Source organism: Pithys albifrons, chromosome 2 (genome assembly GCF_047495875.1).
Source record: "Pithys albifrons albifrons isolate INPA30051 chromosome 2, PitAlb_v1, whole genome shotgun sequence".
Taxonomy (NCBI): domain Eukaryota; kingdom Metazoa; phylum Chordata; class Aves; order Passeriformes; family Thamnophilidae; genus Pithys; species Pithys albifrons.
In genome coordinates, this window is record NC_092459.1 from 76378724 (window position 1) to 76401388 (window position 22665).

The window sequence follows — 22665 nt, forward strand, 5'->3', positions numbered from 1 at the left end:
GGAGCTACCTACATGCAAATGCTTGAGGAGAAACATGAAATGATGAGAACTGAGCCTTTTCAAGCCTAATTACTGGATGCCTCCCACCTGTAGCCCTGTTGTGGTGAAGCACGCACTGAAACAGTAGGATCAGGGCTACAAGGAGCTCAGCTAAACCATGGTGCCATTAATTTCCACACAGTTCAGTGTTTTCTGCTCCTGCCTGAGAAGAGGCTGTTTTGATGTGGGGACTGCAGCTGTGCCCAAACACCCTGCACACCACACAGGATGTCCCACACTACTTTGGGGACAAGGTAGACACATGGAGTGTGTGTAATGGGCAGGGCAGGCGTCACACTGCAGGCAAGCAGGTGGCTGGGTGTCCCCAGAGCAGTGTCCCATCCTGTCCCACCAAGAGTGGCTGCCCTGCCAGCAGGATGGACGGACGAGCAGGGCTTGGCCCGGGTGCAGAAGGAAAGGATCCAGGGGCTCTGTTGACATAACGAGCCACTAGAGAGCACTCTCAAATGTATTTCTACCCTTTGCCTAAGTGCTAGTTTGTAAAAACACACGGTTGCCATGGCCTGGTTTCCAGCAAATCTAAAAAGAGAGCTCCCAAACATACCAGGTTTTCTGAGGCCACTGCAAAGGCAGTCAAAGGCTCCCTTATGTGGCACCTTTTCCACCCCGTGGGACCCAGGCACAGCGTAGCACCCACCGGGCTCTACATGTCCCCTCTTGCCCCACACTGCTGCCTGTATACAAATGTCAGGACAGTATTAAAAAAGAATGGAAAAATAATATTGTACTTAGGCAACTATAGCTTTTTCAAGTTTTCCTTTTTTGTATACAAAAAAATGTAAGAAATGTTTAAAGCTCCTAGTTTCCTTATATTTAGTGCCAGAAGTTAAAAAAAAAAAGCATAAAATGAGAAAATGGCAGCAGGTTAGTTCAGAAGCTATCAACAGAAATACTGCAGCTGAACTGCCAGGAAAAAATATCTTCGAAAAAAAAAGTAATGGAAGTGAGTTTGGAAAAAAATATAATAATCACACATTCTTCATTAAAACACTTTTAATACTACACAAATTACAGTATCACCTTTTAAAAAGTTTAAAAAGGAATATTAACAGTAGCACTGTTGCAGCTTAAGCACTTCAAAATAATAGGAAAAAAAAGAAAAAAAGCTTGTAGCCCAGGAAGTAATTAAGGGAGAATCCACTGGAGGGTTATTGTAACTCAGCAAAGCAACCAAAAGAAAAAAGCAACATTCAATGTGAGAAAATGAGCTATGTGTGAACACCCTCAAATTTTAGGTTTGTTTTTTTTTAATTTTCTTTGCAGTTCTGAAGTTTTCTGGTGCAAATTAGACTTGGCCTGGGGCTGAAAGTCAGCTGAGTGAGCACAGCCACCATGTGCCATTTCTTTTCTATCTATGTTGTTTCTGGGCCACTGCCTGGCATCATCAGCTGGGGAGTTTCCATCCTCTCCAGGAGTCTCAGAGCTGCTGGAGTGGGGCGGCTGGCAGGAAGAGGAGGAAAGTGTGCTTCCTTACAGGCCTCTCCACCGAGTCACACCAACATCCCTCGGCCCCAAAACAAGGGTGTATTTGTCAGGAGCAGGTTTCACCCTCGGCACACTGAGAGTTGGGCCACCTGGTAACACAAAAGCGGGAACTTCTTTTAGGGAGTCTTTGGGATTTCAGTTTTGCTTCTTTTTCTAAGCATAGGGATACCACCTTAATCAAAAACATGAACTTCATCCCATGTGAGTTATTATGCCAAGCAACTTTGAAGAACTTGTTACCATCTATCAGCTCAAATTCCATTTTTTTAATAAAGTGCCTAAATACACATTTACACAGATCATAGTGGTTCCAAAGAATCCTTTACAGTTGGCATTTTTTTATATATAGGTATATATATAGGTATATATATATAATGTGCGTTTTCCTCAAATTGGCTAAATGTGTTTACATAAGACACCAATCTTGACTATAAGTTTTAAAGCGTAATATTGACTCAATGAATTTGTTTATCATGCAAGTCTTATCTAATATTACATTGACCTGTAATATGGAACACAATGTAGTGGGTGTGCTCATTAAACACTTCATAAAAATTACTGTGCATGTGCAGTTCTGATCTTTGAATACTAATAATGATAATTTCTTTTTTCTTTTTTAAAAAAGTAGTCTTCAAAAAACCTACTCTGCATTAAATTGCAGTTTGAACATTATCACAGTAAGAACAGTTGACTAAAAAGCACCTAAAATTTTTCAATTTATAGTTGGCTGAACAGATTTCTTCTCCTCCTACTCTTCCGATATTGAAAGTGTTTATTAGCTGGTCCCTGGGAAGGGACGACCTCACCACCCTTTTGCTCAGAAACAACCACATATAACCAAGTTATAAACACCTCAACAGAAGGGCTTGTACAGCTGCAGCATTGCCAACAAACTATAAACAGCACAAAAACATCACTAAGACTTGAACTATTTCTAGTAACCAATGATTTATTGATTTTAGAAGTCTGCTTGGTGATGCAGAAGCGTGATCAAAAGAAGTGGCTTTACAAAAGAGTTCTCCAAAGTAGCTTAAAAGGCAGGGCCAGGGCCATTATGTACAGCCCTAACTGCTTTCATTTCAACCAGTTTATATTTTCATTTTCAAAGAATAGCAGTAAGTTTGTTTCAAGCATACGTAATAAGGAAATTACAGGTTTCCTCCACCCACATTTGGGCTGTCACTGATATGCCCGCGGGCAATTTGGCAGAGCCTCAGTCACTGCTGTCACTGTACCACAGCGTACCTGCCACTACTTGGAAATACCGGGTCAGCGATAGTAACAATAGCAACAGCACTAGAGGTGACTGATGAGCAAAATCAAAGTCAATCTGCACCATCTGAAAATTAAAGTAAAATTTAAAAAAAAGTCTCTTTCCCACCTCCCCAGCTTTGTCCAAAGACACAAAAGCCCCGGAAGTGACACTGAAGACCTTCAGAAATGGCAGTGCTACATTGGCGCCTTCGCCAATCAGGTAATTAAGTTCATTATCAAAATTCCACGTTATGGTATGCAATTGGTGAATAAATGCAGTTTTGTAATCTTACAACTGATCACGAGAACTGCGGTCAACTTTGCCTTAGAAAAAACAAAACAAAACACCAAACCAAAAACAAACAAACCCAGAAATCCTTAACTCAACAGCGCCTCTTGGACACTTCTCCACATACTACTCTGGAGGCAACTTCCCTTGAGAAACAGTGAGCAATTTGGGACTGGATGTAGAGGATCTTTCATGGCAACCCGAGCCACTCATTTCTGGGAGAAAGGCCTCCTGCTCTCCAAAGCTTGCCTGGCCAGTGATATGGCAAAGGGCATCCCTGCCTTGGCTAGCCACTCTTGTCCCCAACCACCTCAGACCAAGCCTGCATGCGACCAGCTCTACAGGACAGGGGCCAGGAATAAGGAATCACAGACAGTAAGGCAATCTTTACAATGTCAGAAAGTGTATTTGGCATTAAAAAAAAAAGAAAAGAAAAAAGAAGAAACAAGTGCATACAAATACAGCTAGAAGCATTTCTGGTTTGCCAAGTGCTCTCTAAAAAAAGCAGCGCAAGTCACAGCCTACATTGAACAGTAACTGTCACCAGGGAAGCACAACAAATAGTTGCTATAACAAAAAGGGGGGGGAAGGCAAAATAGAAGAATTAGAAGAAATGCCTTTATAATAAGTACATACCTTTTGTCTTCAAAAAATATAGAAACACAATGTATTCAAAAAAAATCAAAATTATACAGCCATGTTTATGAAGTCTACATTTCCCTTGTCTTGGAGATATATATATATTTATATATATATATTTATAGATATATACAGAATTCGAGCAGTTCGAGTTCAAGGTGACATCGGGCGGTGAGCGCAGGCGAGTCACGAGTCCCTCTCCTTTTTCACTTTCACATCTCCGGCCAGGATGGTGGCAATCTCCCCTTGCATGAAGGCCCAGGGGACGTTGGAGCCGACCAGGGGACACTTCTCCCCGCTGGGGCAATACACCTCCCCGCTGGCTCCCTGCTGCTTGATGCTCTGCCGGGAGCAGGGAAAGCAGAACTTGTGGGAGGGGACGGAGGGGCACTGCACGAAGTGGGTGTCTTCCAGGCGCTCGTGGCAGAGGGTACAACACAACGGGACGCTGGCGGCGAGGGACGAGTCCGGCAGGCTGGCAGGATGCACGGGCTCCAGCCCGCCCGCCGCCGCCGCGTTGGCCCCCTGGCCCGGCACCTCCCTGCCGGGGCCCAGCCTTCTTTGGTTCATGGCGGAGGGCGAAGGGGGGCTGCTGCTGTTCCTCCGCGTGGTGGAGTGGACCTGGTTGGCGTCTTTGGAGGCGTGGTTGCCCCCGGCATTGTCCGCCACCAGAATGAGCGCGGCCATGGGGGACTGGCCGTTCTGGGCCGCCTCGGGCGGCGTGGTCCGGTTGGAGTGGGGCGAGGCCGTGGGCGGCGGGGGCGACATGAACGGGGTGGCCGTCAGTGGCAGCTTCATCCCTTCCGACGAGGTGGGCAGCCAGGGCTGCACCTCCCCGTTTATCTTCGGGGGTCCAGCCTCGCCCTCCGGCTCGGGGGAAGGCTTCCTCTTCCGGGCGGCGCGGGCCCCTGCAGAGGCAGAGTGGGGGGTGAGGAGGAGGAGAGTGAGAGGAAGGTAGCGCAATCACAATGCATTGCCGAGCAACCGCGGAAACGAGTGGCCGCGGCCACCCCCTGGACTCCCGGCCACCCAAGCCGCCATGCCGCCGCCCCGCATCCCCGGAGAGCCCCCCGTCAGCCGTCCCCTGCCCTGCTCTGCCCGCCGTCCCCCGGTCCGCGGCGTCTCACCTGGCTTGGCCACGGAGCCGTTCGTCTCGTAGCCCAGCAGCCTGCCGCCCGCCATGCCCGGCTCCTTCTTGAATTTGCTGTCGAAGGGGGCCACGGCGTGGCCCCCATGCTGGTGCAGGGCCAGCAGCGTGTCCCGCACTGTCTTGGGCTTGGCCAGCCATTCCTGCTCGCCGCCCGGCCGACCCTTGCCCTCGGCGGCCAGCTCCGCCGCCGCCGGCAGGCTCTCGGCAGAGCCGCGCTTCTCCTTGGCGCCGCCGTCGTGCTCCCCCGCCGCGCCGCCGCCGCCGCCCGAGGACGAGGACGAGGAAGAGACGGAGCCGGGGCGCTTGTGCCCCAGCTCGCCGGGCTGCCCCGCCGCCTGCCCCGCCGCCTGCGCCGCCGCCGCCGGTTGCTGGGGCACGGGCACGGCCATAGGGGCGGGCGCGGCGGAGATGGCGGCCAGCGAAGCGGCGGCAGCGGCTGCGGCGCGGCTGCCCAGGCCGCCGATGGCAGCGGGGAGCCCGGCGCCGTTCACCAGCGGCACCAGGGTGGGCGGCACGGCGTGTGTCCGCCGCGGGTTGGGGCTCTGCCGGTTGAGCTCCGGCGGCTCCTCGGGCTTGGGGAAGCCGTTGGGCACCAGGATCCCGTTGACCTGCCGGCCGCCGCCGTACTCGGCGCCCAGCCGGGGCGGCGGCCGCTCGGCCGCCAGCGAGTAACGCTCCAGGGGCTGCGGCGGGGGCCGCGCCGCCGCCTCCGCCGCCGCGGGGTGGCCGAGCTGCTGCTGCTGCGCCAGGAGCTCCTTGGCGGAGAGCGGAGGCTGCTTGGCGTGGGGCGGTGGCGGGGCCCGGCCCTCGGGGAAGCAACCGTGCGCCCGCTTCAGCTGCCGCGCCGTGTCGATGACGAACTCCACGCGGTCTGCGCCCTCGTAGTTGACGCAGCCCCGGCAGACGGGCTCAGTGAAGTCCCAGATCATGGCCCAGGGCATACGGGGCAGATCGCACAGGTAGCACGACTGCCTGCGGGAAGCAGCCGCCACCGCCGCCGACGACATGTCCCGGCCCCGGGGCAGCGGCGAGCGCCCCCCGCTCCGGCTCCTGCCGCCGCCTCCTCCTCCCCTCGTCACCGAAGTCCCGACGGGCAGGCTCGGGCGCCGCGGCCGCAGCGGGACCGTCCGCCGGGCCCCCTCCCCCTCGCCTTCCTCTTCCGTGCGCTGGAGCGGGCGCGGCGTGCGCCCCGGCAAGCAGAGCTGCTGCAGGGAACGCCGCTCCCCTCGCCGTCTCCGCCGGCGGCGCTCACAGGGCGACGGGGACGCGCATCTCCGCCGCGCGGCTGGCGCAGGGCTGCGGCCGCTACCGCCCGCACGGCTCCCCCGCTCTCTGGCTACTACGGGGCGGCGCGGGGCGGCGGGGGCCGGCGCGGCACGGCGGGCGGGGCGGGGACTGCCACGGGGGCCGGGGCCGGGGCTGGCGGCGGCGCCGTGCCGTGCCGGGCTCCAGCCGCCACCGCCGCCTCTGCGCGCCGCCGCCTCGATTCTTCGACAGTGCCGGACGCGCCTGCGCGATGCGCGCCCCCGCCCCGCCGCCACCGCGATCCCAGCCCCGGCCAGCGCCACCGGCACCGCCACCGGCACCGGGGGTTCCTCCTGCCGCGGGGGCCCCTGCCTCGCCTCGCCCCCAGGGAGGGCTGTGGGAGCGCAGAGGGACAGCGCGAGGGGCGGGGGTGCGCTGCAGTTCCCTCCTTCTTTGCTGATTTTATTTTTATTATCGTTGGTTTTATTACTGTTTCCTGCGCCGCCGAGGGGCTTTGCCGAAACGCCCCAGCCGTGGGCGCAGTGCGGGGCTCGGTGTCCCCCTTCCTGTGACCTTGGGCACGGCGCGGCGCCCCGGGCTACCCCCCGCCGGGCCGGCCATCTCCACCGCCGGGCAGGGACCGCCTTTGTTCTCCCCGCCGGGCCAGGAGGCACGATTAGAAATAAATACAACGATTACCCAGCTGGGGTTTTTTTCCCCTTAACTGTTGTCATTGTGCACAGGAAATAGGACGTTCTAGATTTCCTGTCATTTTCAACCACAAACCAGCGGTTCTCTATAATGCAGATTAGCGAAATTCACACAGACTAAGCAAACGCCGTCTCCTCCCCCAAAGAAAAATCCTGCAGACATGTTTCCCTGTGCCCCTTCCACGCTTCGAATCGCTCATCCGTCGCCTGCATCCACACCGAAACACAGGACGGGGGCAGGGGAGGGAGGAAAGAGCGGGTGGGTGTTCGCCCTTCCCGTTTGCCACGGGAGGTGAGACAACCCCTCACTGGGCGCATCCCGGCACGGAGGGCCGGCTGCACGCGTCTGCCGGGCAGGGTAAACACGGTGGAGGCTGCTCCCCCCGACGGCCGTGCTCGGGCCGCCCTTCCCACGGCGTTATGTAGGTTACGGGGGAGGGAGGGAAGGAGGGCGGGAGGCGGGGGCCGGCCGGGGCCGGGGAAGCTCTGACGTCCGCTGCCGCCGGCGGGAGGTGGCTCCCCGCGGCTGGCAGCCGCCCGACGGCGCGGAAGGGGCGCCGCTGGGCTGGCCCCGCGAAGAAGGCAGCCGCTCAGCTGCTCATTCTCGGCCCGGCGCGGGGATCGGGCCGGCACTGGGAGCAGGAGTCGCCCCCCACTCGACCCGCGCCGCCCGCCGGGGCCGGGGCCGGGGCTGGGTGTGTTGCGGCCGCCCGTACACCCCGGGGCGGCCGGGGAGATCTTCCTTCACCCTGCCCCGGCCGCGTGGTCCTGGCGCTGGCTCCAGCGCCGGTCTCCGTGCCAGGTTGGGTGACTTTGCAACTGCACGCCTGGCTGGGCGTCCTGAAGGCGCCGGGCTGTACACGAGCGAAATAAAAATCCGCCCCAACCCCGCAGGTCGTCGGCGGCCAGGGCTGCTGCCCCCAGAGCCTTCACAGCTCGTACCCGCTCTTTTCGGCGGCCGGCCGAGGCCGGGGGCCAGGAGCAAGAAGGGGACAACCTTGTCGTGGCCCCAAAGTGCTCCCGGAGAGCCAAGGGTTAACATTGGCTCGCACTTCCCGAGCAGCCCTCCTTTCACATTGCATCGAAGTCCTTTTAAGCTGTTTCTCTTCCATACTCCCCTCCCCGGCTGGAAAGACGATTTATCCATGCATGCTAAGTAAACAGATCTTTGTTTTCGTCTTCCACCCACTGCCCTCTTTCTCCAGCTCGAAGCTGGAGCCTCGCCAAGCCGGCTGCAGCGATCGCTGCCTACACACACACACACACACACACACACACACACACACACACACACACACACACACACGGGGGCGGGGGGGAGAAGAAGCCGGGTTTCTCGGGTGAGGCAATGAGCCTGCAATTGGCAGGGACAAGGCAGGAATTGTAATTGCACTTCATCATGTGATGGCTTATGAAAGAGGAAGTTTGGATGTTTTAGTCACGTACTCCTTTGCCCTCTTGCTTTAGCCTCCAGGATCTCCGAAGGAAAAAATTACATATATTTATATATACTGGTGGAAAGCCAAGAAACAGTGTGTTTGCACATTTCAGATCATGAGCAGAGCTGGAGTGCTAGCTGAGCGAGGCTGCAGGGGAAGAAGAAAGCAAAACTTTCAGCTGCGGCAGGCTTTTAACTGCAGGACAGAAAATGTGATCTGTATTCATTTCCCTTTATTTCTAATCAAAACTGGCTGGATGGAAAAGTCAAGAGGAGCAGTATTCTGGTTTTTCCACATTTATTGCCTTTGAATTCATTCTGGTGGAAAAGGCAAGAAAAACCCAAACAAAAACCAGTGTTACCGAGCTCAATGTCAAAAAGCTGATAAAAAAATAGTGGCAGTGCTACATAGGAAATGTGGTTTACGTATCAAATCACAAAAAAAAAACCAACCTCAAAGCTGCTGACTGTTACAGCAATAACTGCACAGGAATCGAACAAATAATGCGTTTGTTTCTTGTTCCGTTTTTTTTCTCTTTTTTGAAACAGAAACCATCCTTTTGTGCCGGATCTCTTTGAAACGCCCCTTGCTATGACACATCAAGGCCATAGATAGGAGCACAGAGTGCTGGAGGAGGTCTGATGGGGTGCAGGGCTGTACGGCACTGGGGCAGTGCCTGGCCGAGGAGCACCGTAGAGGGTGTCCAACATGGTGTGGAAGGCCTTTGTTTTGTTCTGGTTTGCCCATGTCATGGGTGAGGAAAGGAAGGGAGAGGAGAGGTTGGAGTGGGGCAACTCTTTGACATGATCGTTGTCTGCCACCCCCACAGCAATGCCATGGGAAACCCCTCCTCATCATGTGTTTTTTTGGCTTTTTTCAGTGAACCACACTGACTTTTTGCTGTTTCTCTTCCTCCCTGCAGGGTCCTATTTCCTTTCCCGTCTGTCCTCTGTGCTGGTGGGATGATCGCATGCAGATCCTTGTCCCAGAACTGTGCCCCCAGCCTACACTTTACCTGCATATCCATCCACCATGGGGCCTGCCCTTCCTTCTGTGTCCAAAGCAGTGCTCCTCACCTGCTCCCCTCTGCCCTAGGCATTCCTCCTTCCCTTCCCATCTAGGGCTGTCTGACATACTCCACAGCTCCTATTTACATCCTTCTGTTGCAGCAGAAGTCCTGCAGGGTAGTATCAAAATGGCCGAAGTGAAAGTAGGAAAGGGGGTTATGCCGGAGGGTGCTACCACCTCTCCTTCATTGATCCATAATGAATTACGGAGGTTGCTGTCCTGGAACTGAGATGGGAGAGGTTAGGAATAGTCCCTGAGGTTTTGGATTTGGTCAGATGCAGGTGATTCTGGGCCAACAATGTTTATTTAGTGCCACAGGGAAAAAAAAAAGATACTTATGCAAATGAGAGTATCATCAGGCACAGCTTGTTGACATAAATAGGCTTTGGACAGGCTCATGGTAAGCCATCAATCCTGCACATGTTTGCAACCACTTATAACTTTATTCACAGGAGCATCACTATGAATGTAAAGCCGTGTGCACTTATGTGCTTGCCGGATGAGAGCACGCTTGCCCAAGAGCCGGTTGTCAGCAGTGTGCTGACGGCTGCCCTGCAGCCCGGAGCTGACTGTTGATGGTAGGAGCTGACAGAGGCACTGGCACAGAAATACTCCACTGAGGCCAGAGAGAGGTCACTGCACTAGCTCCCTGTGAGGCGGGACATGCCAGAGGATTGAGAGGGACTCCAGCAGCTACTCAGGGTCTGCCCTATTCCCATACATGGGGCGTTTTATTAACTCCTTGAAAACAGCTGCATTTGAACGCCACTGTTTGGTGTTAATTTCTGAAGAGCTGTGAGGTACCTATGCAGAGTCTGCCTAAAAAGGAAACAGCAGCAGGACACCGGTGTTCAGTTAGTTCACGGATATCTCCTGAAACATGTATGTATGCTGATACTGTGCTCCAGTATTTTGCCTAAGACATTTTGGGCAGGGCTAGTTACCAGGGTCTCACGCTGCAAGCAAGAGCCTGGGTGCTACAGCATCTGCTCCATTGGTGGGCTCTACCCTAGGCCGCTGGGAGCAAAAATTGCAAGCTTTCTTTAAAAAAGGAAACAATTCTGTTTTTAACTGCACAGTTGACTTTATGCCCTCTTTTCAAGCAGAAGTAGAAAAAAAAGCAGCAAGGAAAAGATCATGGAAATACTTGAGAAATTTAGAGGTTAGTACCCTCTGAAGAGAAAGAAAAACTTCAGAGAGACACTTCCAGATACCAGAAGAAAGGGTAATTGATGTGGAAAACTTCCGCCCCTTATCCCCAGGCTGGGTAAATAGGCATGTCGGGTTATCCCATTTACACCCCGCCCTGGTGCTCTGCATTTCAAGCCACAGTCAGCAATTGTCTGCATCCCCGGCTGAGGGGGGCAGGAATGTGGTGGCCGGGGGCTTCCCGAGGTGCAGGCAGAGCGGCGGGCTGGCCGGGTGACCCCTTCCCAAAATAAACAGGAAGCCCAGGAAGCCGTGACCTCTCCGTGACACCGAGCTGGCTCTGCTCCCTGCCTTCTGTGCGAGAGTCGACAGGCTTCCAAATACCCTTCGGAAATTGGACAGGGGCAAGTACTCCACAGGAAACGTTACAAAATAAGAGCAGAAACAGATCGTCTGTTAAAAAAATTACACAGGACTTTAAAACTCCTTCTTTTTAAGCTCTATGATAGTTGTATTACTTGTCTATGCTTCATTCTCCTGAGCCCATGATGATGCAGCCTGCAGAGCCATGAGTAGCTGCAGAGGGGCACAGCTTCCCTTTCTGTGTGTTTGGAAGGGCTGGTGTGCCTGAGCAAAGCACAAAAAGGAGCTCCAGGGAGGCTGCACCAAGGGTTTTCTCAGATGGTCAGAGGAGTTCAGGCTGGGAAATGCTTTTTCCCTGCTTGTGGGAGTTGGCAGTGGGGTCCTCCCACAAAATAAAAGTCAGAACAGAGGCCCAGACCTTCCTGAAGCACAGGCCAGGGCTATTAATATTGTTTCCAACATGGGAGTTCCTGCATTACCCAGACATCCCACTGAAGCAGCAAACTGGCGCTTGCTGACAGCTCCAGCTGGCAAGTCACCTCCTGGGCCTGCCAGAAGAACTCACCGTCCCCAAAGGCCTCCCTGCCTCGACAGCTGATGGCCTCACAGTTTGGGGCAGGACAGGACCACTGTCAGTGGGGCAGGCAGCCCAGCTGAAGGTAGCCTGTGCTGCTGCTGACCTCCAGGCTTCCTGGCAGAACTGGCCATTTTGCAATCCCATTTTTCTACTCACCCAGCGGTTTCCTCATCCTCCCTGCAGGGCACAGGCACCTGGAGGCTCTGGAAGCTGTGGGGGGAGGTACTGATTGGCCTCCATGCAGATCAGCTAGTTCAGAGACTTGAAGGGAAAGAAGAGAGGGGAGATGGATTCCCTCTCTGATTGCCTAGCAATTACTAGGATTTTATAGCTACCAAATACTGGGTAGCAAACCAGACATGCTTACATAGGTGTGTAGTAAGATGCACTGTGCTCGTGCCCTTGCTACCCACGCTTCCCTATCCCTCCACCTCAGGAGGGCTGCTCTTTAGGTGAAACACTCTACTACGGGGAATGATGTGCAGCTGCTACTGAAGAGTCACTTGAAAAGGCCAATCTTCCTTCAGGAGGAATTTTGGTCATTGGCATGCAAAGGCTGCAAAATGGTGCATTAGGCTGCAGTCTTGTTTTGTTCCAGGCACACCGAGATATAGTTGGGGTGCCCATGTTTCTGTTAATCATTGCAGCTGTACTATTTCAATTTTGCAACATAACAGGTGTCAACAGATGTGTGCCCAAATCTGAGAAAACATAAAAGGCAAACAAATTTGTTCTTGGCATCCTGGCCCTTCCCCTCATTCTCTCCTTTTCTCTCCTCCTGATGGCCAGGCAGTGCCCCTCGTTTGCGAGGAGCCCCTCAGGGAGCATTCTGAGTAGTCACAGTGGGTAAGAAGTGCTCTTCTCTGTGCTTCAGCCCATAGCCTTATCTTTTTGATGACTGCAGTCTAACATGCTATGGAAAAACAATTTAAAAAAGGTGGTTTTTCTTCTTGTACATTCTGTCATATGAATAGTATAATATTGTGTAACAGTGCTGAGGAGCAATACTTCCAAGTTTATGCATTAATGATGCATTTGTAAACTTACAGCAGATCTGTATTGCATTACCTCACGCTGTCCATGTCTACTTTCAGGCAAAAAAATCATGCACATCCCTTTTTCAGGCACATACATCCCTCCTGCTCACAAGGAGCTCCAGAAAGAGGTGCCTGCTAGCAAGTACAGTGGAGGTCATATTTGATTAAAAGAACACTAGCAACATTAGTATCTGGTAGACCTGTACTGGAACTCACAATTAAACTCGGTCTCCTCCTGCGAATTTTAGTCATCAAAGGAACTTGCTAAAGGCTGGGACTTGTCTAGCACTTAGTCTCCCAAGCAGGACTGGATGAGGGACCAGTCATCTTCATAATGGGTCCTGCTGAGGACCTCGTGTCATGCTTGAGGAATGGCTGTGTCAGTGAGCTCGCTGGGGCTGCTACAGAGGCTGCTTGCACAGCCACCACTTGCTGCTGATTCAGGGGTCTTGCATGTGCTCTTGGAAGGTCCCAGACAGGCATTCCTCAACAATCTGCCCCGTAACACATCTCATCACAGTCTCGACATGCAGTCCATCATGATCAGGAGCACCAAGAAGCTGCCTCTCTGTTCCATGGTCTGCTTGCACTTCCCATATGCCTTGTGCAGCCTCAGAGGTGAATGATGTCTGAGTTTTGCAGATCTGAGATAGGTTTCAGTGGCTGATCCAGAGGGAAGAGGATGATCATCTTCATCATCCATTTTCCCTCTGCCAGTTACTATTATTGCAAACTGCTGTTCCACACACGTTGTAATTAAGTGGAAAAAATACAGACCAAATGAAAAAGGGTACAGCCTCTCAAAAACATCTCTGCTTTAGCTGCAGCCTGACTCAGCCTTCAATTAACATTCTTACTTAAAATAGTTTTGTTATACAGCTTTTGTTAAATCTTACATAATAGCAGACCAAATCACCACCCCAGAGCACTGTGCTGAAGAGAAGAGCTTGGGCCTGGTTTCCGGAGCACCATCCCATTCTGTCTTTGATTCAGATTGCCTTGGAGATGGGTGAGAAAGCGGAGGAGAGCATGCAGCACACCTGTGGTTTTGCCTTGGTGGGCACAATGAGCTGGCTCTGGCACCAGAAGTGGTCCCACTCTCCCCCACTCTGGTGGTTCTGCCCAGTGCTGCCCTTGGCATCTTGCCCACATGGCTGCTGGAGCAAATCCAGCAGCACGAACAGCTTCAGCGTGGCTAAATCTGCCCCAGTGCCCCCATCCTGCTGTGCTGGGGGTGGTCCTGGGGTAAAAGGTCAGGATGGGAGGCTGGGAAGGGACCTCAGCAGTGGCATCATTTTGGAGCGGTTGCAAAAGTCTCTCATGCTGCACCTTGTGCTGCACCTGTACCCATCGCATCCCTCACCAATGGCTGTGCCCCACCTCTCCAAGCCGCTGAAACAGGAGAGGTACAGGGCTGCGCTGGGGGTAGGTCTGATTTCCTATCAGGGCCTGAGGAGCTTGAGAACTGGGATCCATTTCCTACAGTGCAGGATAGCAGCCCTGCCTCCACCGCCAATAATGACAATGTGGGGAAATCAATGCAGAGTGATGTCCTTATGGCTCAGTAGCACTACATAAACATTTAAGTACCAGCATGATTTTTTGTTGTTGTTCATTCTGGGCCTGGTGTCTAACTGGTACAAAACTGGCATAAAACATGTGTGCCTCTGTGTGTGTGTGTATGTTCATTTATGTGTATGCCCACAAAATATAAAAGGGCACTTTGTATTAAAATGTGAAAAATTGGCATGTGGGACACAGGTATGAGGTGAAGAAGATAATCCTATGTCTGCATCAGTTTGGGGGAGTACTTCCCATTTGAAACCATTATTATGAAGTTTATGTCTTCACAGGTGCTCTCTGGGATTGTGAGAACCTTAGCCTGAGATTGTGTGATGCTCCTGAACCAGAATCGTGTTTCAAATGGAGAGACAGCTGGGAAAAGAAGGAGCCAGATACATATAAACCCAGTATTGCTCACCACCCCTGACCTCAGGAAACCAATGATCACAGTGGGAACATAGTTCCTGCCGGAGGCAACTCGGCTAAGTCACTGAATTTTCACTAGAGTGACATTTGGCCCGAGGTGATAATGCACAGCACTGGTTAATGTGAGGTCAAGCGGTCATGCAGCTGACAGCTCACTCCTGCCTTGTCCAGAAGACCATCGTGTCTGCTTGGCTCAGCTCAGGATCCTAGCCTGACCCACTGCCAGTTCTGAAGGTTTGCTCCCACTAGTGCCCTCCACTGCCAAGGAGCCAGGAAAACTCCTAGGGATGACAGAAATGTCTCATAATGGGCTCAGCTTCTCTTCCTCTGGGAGCTCTGCAGTGGCATGCAACCAGGAAAGAAGTGGGTTAATGCAAGCAAGGCCCTTTCTTGAGAATTTTGTTTTATACTGAGAGTTACGTGTTTCGGCAGACTTTTTTGCTGAATAGGTCAGCAGGGTGTGGAAACATATTCTAAAGCTTTCTGCATCCTTACACATGCTTCTAGTTGCTGGGGGTTTTGCCTACTGCTTCAGTTGGAAAAGTTTAAAAGAAAATGCAAATCATAGGCAAAAGTTAGAGATAGATTTTTGTACATCCTTTTGGCACAGATTTTAGCCATTCCCTTGTTGTTTGTGAAACAATAGAAAGAACCCCTACTCAACTCTATACAACAATAAGAAAATACCCATTTCTCTGGTTTAAAAATGGTAAAAACTCCACATCCCAACCTGCTATATGGACCTCTAGATAGCATACATAAATTCCTTAGAACTTTCTTTGCCTCAGAATGGGTACAGGGCAAGTATTGGAGGAATCCAGACTTTTTCACATCTTCTTCCAAAATTAGCATTGGTAATAAAAAGATATTATTTCATGTATTTCAAAAAAAGGTGAATGTTTCTGCACACTAGGCTTTCAGAACCAACAACACTTGAAATATGAGAAAAATCACATGAACAAAAGACTAAGAAACTCATTTCAGATGTAACCAGATACACTGTCTGACAGATTGGAATACTTAAAATCCTCTTCAACCAATGGCATGTCAAGACATGCTTGCTTCGGACACTGTTAAGACATCCAGCCTCCATATTTTACATACCCTCCTAATTACATTCATATGTTCAGTTTCATATTTGACCTCTGTTGCAACAGAGCACCAAATAACACACTCCTCCTTCTACGTCTCATGTAGGAATTAAGCTGGAGAGTGTGAAGGATTCGTATTTATTGTATTCCTTATACATAGACCAGAGTGAAACCAATAAGCAGTAAGCAAAATAAAGATATTTATAAAACCGACCGCAAATGTGTGCTTTTTAATTTAAAGTATGGTCTGGGCTCTTTCTCTTGGCCTTGTTTTTTGGAGCCCCTCTAATGTTCACACCTCTAATGCTTCCTCCTTCATCTGGCAGCTCATCAGCTACCAGGTTTCAGCTTCTCTTTATTCAAAGGAAAAGACTATTTGCACAAAACCCACAACATTCTTGATTGAGACACTGACTCATCTCAGTTGTTAGGACTTTCGTTACTGAATCCAGTAAGCTCAGGTTCCCAGTGCACTGGGAACGGCTTTACACAAAACCCCATGGAAGGACTGACCAGAAGACACCATCTGTGCAGAGGAATTCACTGTTTTCTTGCCTCCCCTAAATTCTCTAAGAAGCCAAAGTCAAAAACCACATCATGTCAGCAAGAACAGGATTGGACCCTTTATAGATATAAAGCCTGATAAATGTGATTATTTGGTGCTTAATTCATGTCCTTAAAAAGCATGTAATCATAGAGGAAAAGATCTGAAGGCACAGTGATTACTAAATGGTGGCCTTTGGACCACTGCCGTTGTTTAGGGAAAGGAAACAGCAATGGCAACAGAAAGAGTGAAGCAAATGGCAGCCTACACTGGAGTGGATTTTACTCCCAGCTTGTTCTCAGGCAAGACACAAGAGTTTTTCCTGAGGACAGTCCACAAGGCTGGATCACAGCCCCTCAGCCTTCAGCACATCATGATTTCCAGATTTAAGACAATGATCTGGGGTTTTTTGGGTGAGCTGCACCTCTTGTATATTTTACTTGGACAGCTGGGTTTAAATACCATGCTGTTCTGCTCTCCTTTAGCACTGTTATTACAACCTCTTTTGTGAAGCAAGAAGGCTAATCCTCATGTAAAAATAATAGTACTGCAGACCTAGACAACAGATGGTGTTATTAAATACCTGGGCAAAGTCTAAGGTCATCATGCTCTAACAATTAACAAGATATATTGTCTATCACTTAATAGGTAACCTCCTAGTGTGGGATGTTTGCAAGGCCGAGCAGAGTGGCAAGTGGTATCTTGTCTAAGACCAGATAACTCTTCCAGTTAAACAAATATTTGACAACCATTTTCTTGCCTGAATTTGTTGCTACCAACACGTCAGATAGAAATAATATGATTCCATTTAATCTCCTAAATGATCCTTTCTTTAACCAACTATATTATGTTTTAACTAGACAGTAGCAATTTGAATGCTTATTGATAGTTGCCTAGCATGTAAGTTAATTTATAAGAGCACAGAGAGACAAATCCTTAGGGGATGTAAATAATTGTGAGTCTGCTGCAAAGTATGTCTCTAAGTGGCTCCCCAAGGCACTGTGCCCATGAGATGTACTCGCCAGCCAGCTTTTGTTGTCCTCAGAGGTCCTCAGCCATGGTGCATGTCTCTTTTTACTCATGGGACTTGTGTCCTGAGGACTCACACATTTATCTGCATTGATAGTTGACACTGAACCTTGGTAATGTGTGTCAAGGCTGTTCTCATTGTGTGATCTAATAAAATTTTCAGGCAGCGCTCCCTCTAAGGATTAATTTCATATTGTAAAACTGCACGTGATCATTGTTTTCTGTGATATTTGCCTAGCCTTCTCTGAACTTTACCTCTCAGCTGATGAGTGACAATTTCACTTCTTTAAGGGCACTCCCAAGTGCAAGAGTAACTTTGTATATCTGCTCATTTACCTATTTTTTCCTCGGATGTTTCTTCCCTGCCAGCACCTCTTAGAAACTTTGGCAAGGCCAGCTGCCCAGACCACCCTTGTTAAACAGCCACAGGCCACAGCCATTCTTGCTGATCCCTGTTATGTTTTTACCTGAGCAGGGCAGCTAGCTCCTGTTAGCATGCCTGGTGCTCAGAAAGGCTGCTCCCCTGAAGTGCAACCTTCTCTTCTGACATTGCCTTCTTTTAGAAGCATGAGGTGAGGGTGCCTACATCACTTTCAGGGCCTTCAAGGAAACCATGGAAGCTAAGCATTTCTCCTTGGGGCAGATCCTGGCTTTCATTTAATTACTATATAGTGGCAAGATGGGGAGTAAAAGAAGAGTCCTGTCACTGCCAATAGTTTCACACAGTACTTTTCCTCCACAACAATTGCTTTCCTGCTGGGATCCATGAACTTGAGAACAAAGTACATTTTATTATTTACAAGGGTTAGATGACAAATACAAACAGATGGTGTGAAGATGACTCCTAACGCATAGTGATCAAATAATTTAATATTCATGGCTAAAGGCCTGGAAGATTAAGTAAACATATTTAAATGTGCAGGAGATGTATCTCCTAACAATGTATAAAGTCAGCAGGCCTTTTGTGCCCTGTTACACTTGGGTCAGGGCGGTTAACATAAAGGAAAAGACTGACCAAATTTACCAGTCTTTTTCAAGTGCTCAACTTGAGCAGCATCTTTGTAAGGGAACCCTCAGCAGGAGTTTTTGCAAGACCAAGAAAAAACCTTCTGTTTTGCAGTGAGAAAGGCCTGAGCATGCTCCAGTCTGCTGCAGCTGCCCTTACGTAAAGCAGTCTTACCTGAATGACAGTGCTGTTTTAGCTGGGACTGGTTGGATGACTTATGATTACTCACTCGAGCAAGGGTTGTTGCACTGGAGTCTCACTGCACCACTTTGCCTTTAATGATACTTCTCATGGCAGAAGCTGGGATTTCACTGGTGCTGTTTTCACATGTAGTCATCTTGCAAAGGCAATTTCAACACTGATGAATATTACGAGTCAGGTCCTCAGTATGAATCATCTTGTCCTTCAAGATGACTTTTTCTTTCTGTTGTTTACATCAGAGGCAGGGAATTTTGATGCTTTTTTGTGCCTGTGACTAAAGGAGTGTTTCATATGGGAAGCGATTTCCAAACTCACTTAAGTCATCCCTCTATATATTTCCCTTTGTTGTTGTTGCTGTTCTCCTTTTGAGCGTGGGCAGCTAGCAAGATGTTTCTAAGGCACTACTAACTCAGTGCTGAACACACAGTAAGAAAGAAAAAGCAGGGGGAAGAGTTTATTGATGCATAGTGCTGGATTGTGCCCAAAAGTTTGTTCTGCAAGTTTGATTTTCCTTGTCCAGACTGGGTTGTTGAGCAAACAGATTATCTGGGGTTTGGTCAGCCTGTTGGCTGAGACAATCACTCAGGCCTGGGAAGGTGCGCTCATGGAGTCAGGAGCAGGACAGCAGCTCTGAGGTATCTGCCTCCATGTCTTCTCTTGAAAAATCCCATTGACAGTGCAATAGAGAGTCAGGATGCAGCCTGCAAAAAAAACGGGAGAAGCTTAGAGATGGGGTAGAGCTGGAGAATGGTTGACCACCAAGCTGCAGAATGCAAAAGGTGATGGAAACCTGCCCATGAATGTGGAGGTAAACTCTGCCCCAGGAATTCCACCACTCTGGCTCCAGCAGGAAAAATGATACTCCAAACTCAGGAAAAGAAACTGCTGTTTGTCTGCTCTATTTTGATCCTTCTTCAGTAGCTGTAGCCACCACAGCTATTCTTATGGCAGCCTACAAAATTTCTGAAGACATCAGGCACCTCTTTCTTAGGATCTTGCTGCTCTGTCATGCTTTCTCTACAGCATCTGGCAGCACCCTGGAAATGGTATCCAGCACCTGAATACTTTTAATGGATACCCTGTGAGGAAAAGTGTGTTTATTGCCATGACTCCAAGGCTCAAATTTCCAGGAGGCCCATAGTGATGCACAAGTAAGTCATGCTGCTCAAAGCAGCAGGGGCAGAGCATCTCTGCATGTGATACGCTCTCAGAAATTTGTCTGGCTCTGTCGATGTATTTGGTTGATATGGCTATGCAAGCTGGGATGTGGACCAAGATATGAAACAGAGAAACCTGCCCTGTGAATAAGAGCCTTTGTTAAGTTGAATCCCATCTGTACATGATTTCATCAGCTCCATGAAATGTACAGGACATTCATATGGTGAAATAGGCAGACTCCCTGTTCCAAATGAGAAAAATCCTTCTGTCTGCTTTTCCACAGGAGACTGTTGCCATACGAGGAGGTGAAACCTTCTGTGGTGCTGTTGCTGCTCTTAGCCCCATGATGGGACAAACACTGTGACCATGCTAACGTGCCACTTAACATACACAGAGAGGCATCAAAAGCACACCCCAGAAATTGGCATTGCCCTCTCCTTTGCCTTCTCTTCCTTAAATATGGGGCTGCTTAAAGCAGCATAAATACAATTCAGTCCAGCTAATGAGCAGTCCATAGTGCTGAAACACTCCTGCCATCCAAGCCAGCTCCCTGCCAGCGATTTCATTTACCATATGTTTGGTGTGGTTTCTGGCAGAGTCAGCCTGAGCATTTTTTTGGGCAGGTCTGCAAAACAGTTTTTCCCTGCCTCCACCCAAACGTGAGCTGGTCCTGTCTGCCACCGTCACACTGCTGCGCAGGGTCAGCCTGGCTGTTTTGGACAAAATTAGTCAGAGTGGCCTCTGGAAAAAAGCCCAAAGAGGGCTGATTCATTTTTCCATAAGAGTATTTGTATTAAGGACACTGTAGGAAGATATATTAAGGGCACTGCTCTTCTGCATCATGCCTGGCTGCTATTGTAGCTGCTTTTCCCATTGTGCAGTAATATCCCAAGTGATCTCTGCATGCTTTCTTGCGGGAGAAGCAGCCTGAGGAGGCTGCAAACAGCAACTAAGGTAGATCCTGACAGGAACATGGAGCCCCAGCAGGGCCAGCAGTACCCAAGCAGCAGTTCACCAACAATGCATTCCTGCAGCCACCTCATTTTTCTGGTTTGGTTTCTGTTTCTTTGCTGTGAGTGTCTATTAGGTTTGTGGAGGTGTAAACCAGGGTAGTTCCCCATGCTGGCCTGTCTCTGCAGCCTGAAAGCCCAGGTCATGGCAGTGGTGTCTGCCCCAGTCTCTCCATGGGTGCCAGCTCAGCTGCCCAGTGACAACACTGCAAGGTAAGAAGGCTGACAGCTTTCCCAGGAAGAAAAAGAGGGTTGAGTACACACCGGGAAGGATTAGCTCACATGGGTGCCAGTAAGGAGCAAACCTGGCAGGATTAGGATGCTTTTCTCCAGGCATTGGATCCAGTGTTGAGGATGGCTTGCTGTGGCCTGTCTGCATGTCACGCTCTGCTGCCTGCTGCAGGGCTGCCCAGCTGGGGCAAAACCAAAGCAAACTGTGGAATGGGGCAGGCTGCTCCAGAAAGCCAGCATGGGTGCTCATGGACTAAGCTTAACAGATCAGCTGCAGCAGTGCAGTAGGTGGGATGGAGTTGCTGGTCCATGCTGGAGGACCACACTAGGATATGGTGTCCCTTATCCCAGGATGCACTACCCAGACATACAATCTGGCTAGTGCCATCCATCTAGCGCCCAGGACAAGTCTAGCTGGCCCAGGGAAAAAGAAAAGGGAATTCAAACACACTTCCCTGCCCTTTATTAAGCAGATGCCACAAGATGAGGTCTGGCTGCCTCTTTCTTTCCTGCTCCATGCTGAAAGCACATATTTCCAGGGGAATAGAACTATTTCCACAGAGACAAATCATGCTCCCCCAGCAGAGGAGCTTTGCAAAAGACTCACAGGTTGTCTGTTCACCAAACACTGTTCTTCAACTTGCTGACCTCAGAGTAAGCCAGGCCAGGTAAACCCTCCACGCAAAGATGAAAAATACCTGGTAGCCTGCAGGGCTGCTATTCCTCCCTTCCTTTCTGCTGAATTAATTGCTAGAAAGGCAGCATATCTGCAGTGATCAGGAAGTCCGTCCCCTCTGGAGAAAGGCATTGGCATTTGGCCTTACCCCTATGTTTCTGTTCTCTGAAGCAGTGTGTCTGACTGTCCTAATTCACCCTGGAACTGAGATATGGAATTTGGTTTGATATCCATTGGAAGGAAACTTAAATGTTCATGCCTATAGCATGTTCTTTTGTGGGCTACTCCAGTGAGCAAATATGTGTCCCAGACAGGACTGCTGCAGGCAGTATGGGCAGGAGCATCTCTTGCCCTGCCTACCTCATCCTGTCCAGCTCCGGCCCAGGTTGGGGCTGCTTCTGTAGGCATCAGACCTACATGCTGTAAGACAGGTGCCAGGGAAGCTGCAGTACACCCACGGGAGGCCTGTCTCCCCCCTCCCCCCCCCCCCCCCCGGGCCTTGTGGGGACTTGTGGGGGCAATTCTGGCTGAGTCAGCCAGAAGAGTGCTGAGGCTCCCCTGGGCACCAGCCCCTGCTCCCCCCTTTATCACTCTTCCCTGAAGACACAAGCTGGCCTTTAAATCAGCATTAGCTGTGCACTGCAAGCTGTCAGCATCGCTTTTGTTTCAGTAATCGGTCTTTGCTGTTGCAAGGCTGGAGTGTGTTAACCCCAGGCGGTGACTCAGCACGCACACCCCACCGCACACCCCTACCTCGAATGTGGGAGCGCTGCAGGCAGCGAAGGCAGCGCGGTGGGGGGATCGGGGCTGCCACGTGCAGGGCTGCAGGGTTTCTGCTCTTCCCCTTTCTCGTTTTCGGCAAAACTGTTGCAAATTTCATATACCTTTCTATTTTAGGCAAACAAAGGGGAAATTACCACTGGGCGGGGGAACTGACATCAGTAAACAGTGAGGGCGTTACTAAATGCGAGTCGCTGTTTGCTTCTCTTGCACAGGTGAGCAAAGGCAGGCATAGAAAAGAAGTGGCAAGTGGAAGGGCAAGGGCAGGGATCTTTGCAGAGAGGTCCCGGAAGATAAAAGGCAAAAGAACAAAGGGAAAGATGCTGGGGAAATATGACGGGGCAGATGCATTGCTTATCTGCTTCCTCATCAAATAAAATTCCTAAGTGTAAACCAAAAGCAATGACTAATCCAAAGCTGAGGACTGGCCTATGGAAAGGGGTTGTGCTGCTGTAATCAAAGGGCCGAGGTTAAAGTATCTTAGT

At 50.4% G+C, this 22665-nt stretch overlaps 1 protein-coding gene across 1 annotated transcript; it reads right to left on the bottom strand.

The window, feature by feature from the left end:
* Positions 1 to 1035: 1035 nt before the first annotated feature.
* On the bottom strand, positions 1036 to 6796 carry IRF2BP2 (interferon regulatory factor 2 binding protein 2). Its single transcript, XM_071549563.1, has 3 exons — positions 4855 to 6796; positions 3725 to 4635; positions 1036 to 1634 (listed from the first exon to the last, which is right to left on the bottom strand). The coding sequence occupies exons 1-2, from the start codon at positions 5882 to 5884 to the stop codon at positions 3914 to 3916; spliced, it is 1752 nt and encodes a 583-aa protein (XP_071405664.1). The 5' UTR covers positions 5885 to 6796; the 3' UTR covers positions 1036 to 1634; positions 3725 to 3913.
* Between the last annotated feature and the right edge of the window lie 15869 nt (positions 6797 to 22665).

Coding starts and splice junctions, on each gene's coding strand:
- IRF2BP2 (XM_071549563.1), bottom strand. CDS start 5,884: ATGTCGTCGGCGGCGGTGGCGGCTGCTTCCCGCAGGCAGTCGTGCTAC. Junction 4,636..4,854: donor CGGCTCCGTGGCCAAGCCAG/GTGAGACGCCGC, acceptor CTGCCTCTGCAG/GGGCCCGCGCCGCCCGGAAG.